At 32.9% G+C, this 6,735-nt stretch overlaps 1 protein-coding gene across 1 annotated transcript in view; it reads right to left on the bottom strand.

Annotated features, from left to right (window-relative positions):
• Positions 1–6,415: 6,415 nt before the first annotated feature.
• LOC134269442 (toll-like receptor 13) overlaps positions 6,416–6,735 on the bottom strand; it is a gene marked incomplete at its 5' end in the record, with an annotated part of 2,148 nt that continues 1,828 nt past the window's right edge. The window contains one exon of the mRNA XM_062751635.1: positions 6,416–6,735. This exon is cut by the window's right edge and continues 1,247 nt beyond it. Coding sequence (XP_062607619.1) covers positions 6,416–6,735 — 320 coding nt within the window.

The raw sequence follows: 6,735 nt of genomic DNA, 5'->3' as shown, positions 1-6,735 counted from the left end.
CGTGGAATAAAATACCAGCGTTTCCAAGGCTGCAACAACTACATATGGCAGTGAATGATTTGATGGATACCTCCTTCTTTATAGAACAAGGATTCTGTCTCCAGCGAGTTAGATTTCTGAACATTTCAGACAATTTATTCCAAACAATTACTCTCTTCTCGTTTCTAAGAATGAATAATTTAGAAACCTTAATCATAGATAATTTAAACGGAGTTGTTATGGACAATAGATCGTTATCATCAACATCTCTCCAAACACTCTCTGTAGGACGTATCGTGGAGAGAAAGGACAAGGAATTCAAAAATATTTTCCTCAATTGCCCAAACATACGGGTTCTACGAATAATGAATACCGATTTTTCAAAAACTGACGTCAGAAAAGTGCTGGAACCTCTGAAAAAATTGGCATCCTTGACAATTATATATGGTGGGATTCATCAAATGACTTTTTTGAATGATTTTACAAAATTAACAAACATAGACTACAGTTTTAATAAAATTAAAGAAATTTCTGGAAACTTTGTTCAAAATTTAACAGCATTAAATCAATTAACTCTACAAAGCAATAGTATAAATAACATCAATCAATCATCTTTGCCCGATTTTCTTTGGAAAAATGAAAGCTTTCTTCTTGATGTATCGTCCAATCCCTTTGATTGTGGATGTCAACTTGAATGGTTCAGAGTATGGGTAGAAAACAACAAAGACCGAGCGATTGGATATCCAAAGAAATATATTTGCGAATCCCCATTGGAATTAAAAGGAAGGAGCCTATCCGAATTTGATCCAGCTTCGGAATGTCATAAATTAAACCCGTATATCATACTAGCATCCATTTCCTGCGGACTTCTATCAATTCTTATTTTTACTACATTCCTCTTAAGAAAATTTCGCTGGGATATTAAATATTACATTTACATTTGCAGAAACAGAAAACCAATGGGTTACAAAAGGTTTACCGATGACGAAGAATTTTTGTATGATGCTTTCATTGCGTATAACACAAACGACAGAAAATGGATAATGTCGGAACTTGTTCAAATGCTAGAAAGAAATCACAAATATAAGCTGTGTTTGCACGAGAGAGATATCATTCCAGGCGGGGTGTATGTGGACGACATTGCCGAGAGTATTGACATGAGCAGAAAATTAATCTTAGTCCTCTCAAATAACTTTATGGACGATCAATGGTGTAAATATGAAACAGCTCTCGCAAGTCATACTCTGGCGGACGGAGATAGTCACAAGCTTTTTCTAATTTTATTGGAGGATATTCGTTCTGAACACATCAATGGCTCCTTGAAAGTGCTTCAAAACTCAACCTCACATGCGAGGTGGACGAAAGGGAAAGCCGAACAGAGAAAGTTCTGGCAAACTGTCAAGCAATTCATGGACAATAACTGAAATTCTAAAATATGCAAACTTTTGAATCTTCTCTATTTTATTTTTTTTTTAATTTTGTTTTTAAATGTGTTTATATTGTACTTTTAGTCCATGCTGTAACTATCTTAGTGTTGGACATATTGACATATTTGTTAAGCTTGATTTTTTTAAGACTTGTTTTATTTCTTTTGACATGGACCCTATGTTTTTTGTACATTTTACTTAAAAAGACGTTAATGGTAATCTAAAAACCAATATATGATAAACGTGATGACTTCAACTTTTCTATCGTCAACTTCCCTTACTTATATTATGCAGCAATATACCTTCATCACCTGCATACGGAGTGTATATATCTCAGTTGATTCGATACGCAAGAGCATGTTCTACGTATGAACAATTTGTAAAATGAGGTAAATTATTGACAAGCAAGTTTATGAAACAAGAGTATCAGTAGTCTCGTTTAAAGTCATCATTTCGTAAGTTCTATGGTCGATACAATGACCTTGTCAGCAAATACAATTTATCATTAAGTCAAATACTGACTGACGTTTTTCATACTAATAGTTAGTCCATTATTTATACACTGAATTGACGACGGATTTTTCCGTTATTTCCCGATCATGACAAGAAGCAACGGCGGGTGTGACCGGTCAGCAGGGGATGCTCACTCATCCATGGCACCTGATCCCACCTCTGATGTTTCGGAGATCCGTGTTTGCTCTGCTCCTATTTTGTATTGCTTTATGGACTTTGAGATTGAATACTGTTCGTTATTTCTATATCCTTCTTCTTGTGTGTAAATACATGTAGTACCAATATGTGTTTGTTACTAATTTCAATAACTAACAATTGTAAAATAAATTCATAACTCTTTCTTAAAATAGGTATATATATCCATGCTTTCCTAAATACTCTTTGATTTGAGATACAAAGAGGGTAAACAGGGAAGTAAGTCAGGGAACTCAGTTTCCTGTTGAAGAATTATAGCTGGAAACTTGTTATAAAATGAAATTAGTAAATATGCTCGACTCATCTACAACCACAGAATTGAATCGGCGTACAAAATAATATACACTGGAAAACATTTCGGTCATTTTTTTTTCTTTGAAGGAGATTCAATATCATCTCACAGGTTTGGAAAAGTGGATAATTCTTTGGGTTTTTTTCTCCTTAGACTTGGAAAATGAAAGAGATTTGGAAATATTACTTAATTCCTCAATAAAATAACAAATATGGACATAACGGACAAAAATCACACTCAGTAAAGGTTTACAGATGAAAACAAATTTTAGAGCAGATTAGCTTGGTGCTAAAAGTGTAATACATTTACAAAAATATACCAAGCCAAGAAAATTTTACAAAGAAACGCAAAATGATGGAAAAATCATAAAAATCACATAGACTGATTTTATCCACTGTACTTAACCTGTGGCCTGATATTAAATTCCTCCAAAGAAAAAAATTGTTTATATCATCTGTCCTTAATTGTAAATTAATAATTTGCATGGTCAGAACCAAAGCAAGGACACTCCTATCCAGGTAATCCCCCGTTTTCCCTTCAAGGCAAATGAAATTTGATCTTGGAACGTTATAATGAAAATAAATATTATTTTATTATCGTAAAATTAATTAAGGACAGATGATACAAACAAACTTTTGTCAAAAATTTTGAAAATAACAACTTGGGTCATGTTTTAATGAATAAAATGAATGTTTCACCGCGTAGTTTTTTAATTTTTTATTCATAGTTTCACAGAAATGGAATTTGAAGTGAAAAATATTTGTATAGAATAATAAGGATGGTTTCAGAACATCACAGAAGGTTTACAATTTCTTTATATTCTAGAAAAATATTATTTGCATCATTTACAATGAAATTAGGTCAAGAAATATATACCAATCCAGGCATCCATTTTTTGTTTGTGTCATCTGTCCTTAAATAATATCATTTTATTAATCATGCAAATTAAATATCATGCAAAATAATCTTGTTCCTTTATGCATTTATAAAAAGATTTTGATCAAAATATTGTATACATTTGCATTTTGAATTGTCTTTTTGAAATATATTATAAAAATTTAATTGTATTAAACAATTTTGAAATAAACGGTTCTGGCTTAACTTTATTCAAACGCTAGGCAACATGAAATATACCTCCGTGTGCTCCTTGTCATGATCGGAATTTTTTTCTGTCGTCAATTCAATTTATAGATAATAAATTAGTATAGAATAAGTCAGTCAGCATTTGAATCAATGATAATTCATAGTTGTATTTGCTAACAAGGTCATTGTATCGACCATGGAACTTATTTAATGATGATTTTAAAAGATATTGTTGATATTCGTGCTTCATTAACTTGTTTGTCAATAACTTAACTCATTTTAGAAAGTGTTCGTACATTAAACACGCTCTTCCGTATCGAACCAACTGAAACACGCTCTTTCGTATCAAACCAACTGAGAGATACATAGCCATATGCAGATGACAAAGGTAAATTACTGTACTCGTTTACGTGAGGGAAGTTCACGATTGAAAAGTTGAAGTCGTCACGGTTATCATAAAGCTTCGTTGCTCACTGGGATATATCGAATCTAATATAAGAATGGAAATAACTATTGTTATATATGTAAGACTCCAAAGTGAGATGGTGACACCAAAGTCCCATGGTCTTTTCAAACCCCGATGGTCTGCGTCAAACCCCGATGGCTCGCTGTGTTTACGGACCCCAACGGCCGATGGTCACGCCAAAGTCCGATGGCTCGTTTCCTATGAAACACGTTGCGCTAAAGCGCGTTGGTCTGATGCGCCAAAGTCCGATGGTGCGAAAGAACACTCAACGTTTATGACGTCACAATAGTCCGACGTCATGACGTCAAGCATTCAAAATCCATTGATTTAGTATTTGTATCTCATACAATAGAGAGGTTTAGCAAACCAACGTGTACGAGTACGTGTACGTGTAGCACCAGAAATCTGTGCATTACGTCATCACTTTTGCTAATGACGAATTTCTATACATATCTTCTTACGCAAATTACGTGTACATTGCCAAGTACACGTAAGTTAAAACTTGTAGCTTATAATTCTTTAACTGCTGTTTATTTTTCAAAAAGTGTGCGTTTTCTGAAACCTGAATATTTAATGCAAATACTGATATAGGAACTGAACGTCAGTAATTGAAAAATATTAATTTATAGGGAGTTAAAATTACAACATCTAGATTTTCGAAACAGATTTTGACCGATTTAAATTATAAGAACTCTCTACAATCTTTTTCTCATAAGTACATGCATATATTTATGTAGAACGGTGATATACGTATTAAAATCATTGCTTTTGAGGATGATTTTTAAATGTAAACCACTTTTACATTTAAAAACTTACAAGTACAAGTAGAGGTTATATATACTTTGCTAATTTTTAACAAGAAAAAAATTTTAACGTGTACGTGTAATTCTAACTTGTAATTTACACGTACATGTACAGGTACAAGTGAGCTTGCTAAACCTCTCTAATTTTACTGATTTTGCTGATTGTTTTCGCCCATCAGAGCTTTTAGGGTTAATCCTTGTACACCATTCGACTGATAAGGATTAGTTCTTGAACACCAATGTGTTTCTTCGAACTCAACCGAGAGATTTTATGGTTAGTCCTCGCACACTATTGGAATGATTTGGGTTAGTCCTGCACCGATCCGAGATATCTAGCTTATAGTTGTAATACATTTTTCGACTGATAAGTGTTAGTCTCGCACCTATATCCAAAAGATTAGGGTTAGTCTTTGCATTTAATATTTATTTGTATTTATTTTAAACAATCGGGCCTTGGCATGGCGCGGCATTGCATTTTTGCGCAGTAGAACTATGACGTCATAAACGTTAATTGCTTTCAGCACCATCGAACTTTGGCCTGTAACACCATTTAAATTGCGTGACCATCGGACTTTGGAGTCCCATCGAACTTTGGAGTCCTACATATAAATAAATTGTTGTGTATATGATATGGCATGTCAAACGTTGCTATATTCGATAATCTTGTGATGTATATTCAAAATCTTGTGATGTATATTCGAAATCTTGTGATGTATGTTCGAAATCTTGTGATGTATATTCAAAATCTTGTGATGTATGTTCGAAATCTTGTGATGTATATTCAAAATCTTGTGATGTATGTTCAATATCTTGTGATGTATATTCAAAATCTTGTGATGTATATTCAAAATCTTGTTATGCATGTTCAATATCTTGTGATATATATTCAAAAACTTGTGATGTATATTCTATAAACTTGTGATGTATGTTCAAAATCTTGTGATGTATATTCTATAATCTTGTGATGTACATGTTCGAAGTCTTGTGATGTATATTCGAAATCTTGTGATGTATATTCTATAATCTTGTGATGTATGTTCGAAATCTTGTGATGTATGTTCGAAATCTTGTGATGTATATTCTATAATCTTGTGATGTATGTTCGAAATCTTGTGATGTATATTCTTAGTTTTTATGTTGTTGAATTTGGTTTAACTCAAGAAACCTTTAAAATGTCTGGTGCATGATCAGGAACGCGGGAAAAAAATGACCTAACAATTAGTATGAAACACGCCAGCATTCGACATACTAGTAGTGATGTACTTTATTTGCTGTAAAGATGATTGAATCCATCGTAGTACTTTCGAAACGATAACTTTAAAGGAGACTGTTGATACTCTTGTTCATTAACTTGTTTGTCCATAGCTTGTCTCATTTTAAAAATTGTATGTATGTATATAGAGCTGTTCTTGCGTATTGGATCAGCTGAGAAACATAAACCCCATATGCAGTGATAAGGGTAAAGGTGAAGATAAATCAAGTTGTGAGCAGTTATGTTCATCTTTAAATTTAGTTAGTTACTAAGTCATTGCGTTTTTCTTGTAAAATATTTAAATAAGAGACAGGAATGTCAGATTCAGTAGTATCTTTTATTTTTAGCTTGGGATTTGGATTTATTTTGGGATATATAGAAATCCCGATATATATAAAATATAGTTTATTTATGCATTTCAGCCTGAATTCTTGTCCAAAACAACTTTTTCCCGCTTTCTTTTTCCGTCCACTCTAGATTAACAGTTGATTTAATCAGAGTTTTCATTGAATTTGTCATATACTGGGAACTTATTTCTCCTAAGAGAACAATAAGTACCTTTTCGGGTTTACCGTCTACTACTGTAAGGTTTGCAATCAATGTCTCATATCTACACCACTGATCACTCATAAAATTATCAGACAAAACCAAAATTAGTTTACGACTAGCTTCAATATTATGATGGATGTCGTCCACGAAAATTCCACCTGGAAGGATATCTCTCT

The sequence above is a fragment of the Saccostrea cucullata genome, unplaced genomic scaffold (assembly GCF_032062105.1).
Source record: "Saccostrea cucullata isolate Sc308-1 unplaced genomic scaffold, CSIRO_AGI_Scuc_v1 ctg182, whole genome shotgun sequence".
Classification (NCBI taxonomy): Eukaryota; Metazoa; Mollusca; class Bivalvia; order Ostreida; family Ostreidae; genus Saccostrea; species Saccostrea cuccullata.
This window is presented reverse-complemented; position numbering and strand designations above follow the sequence as displayed.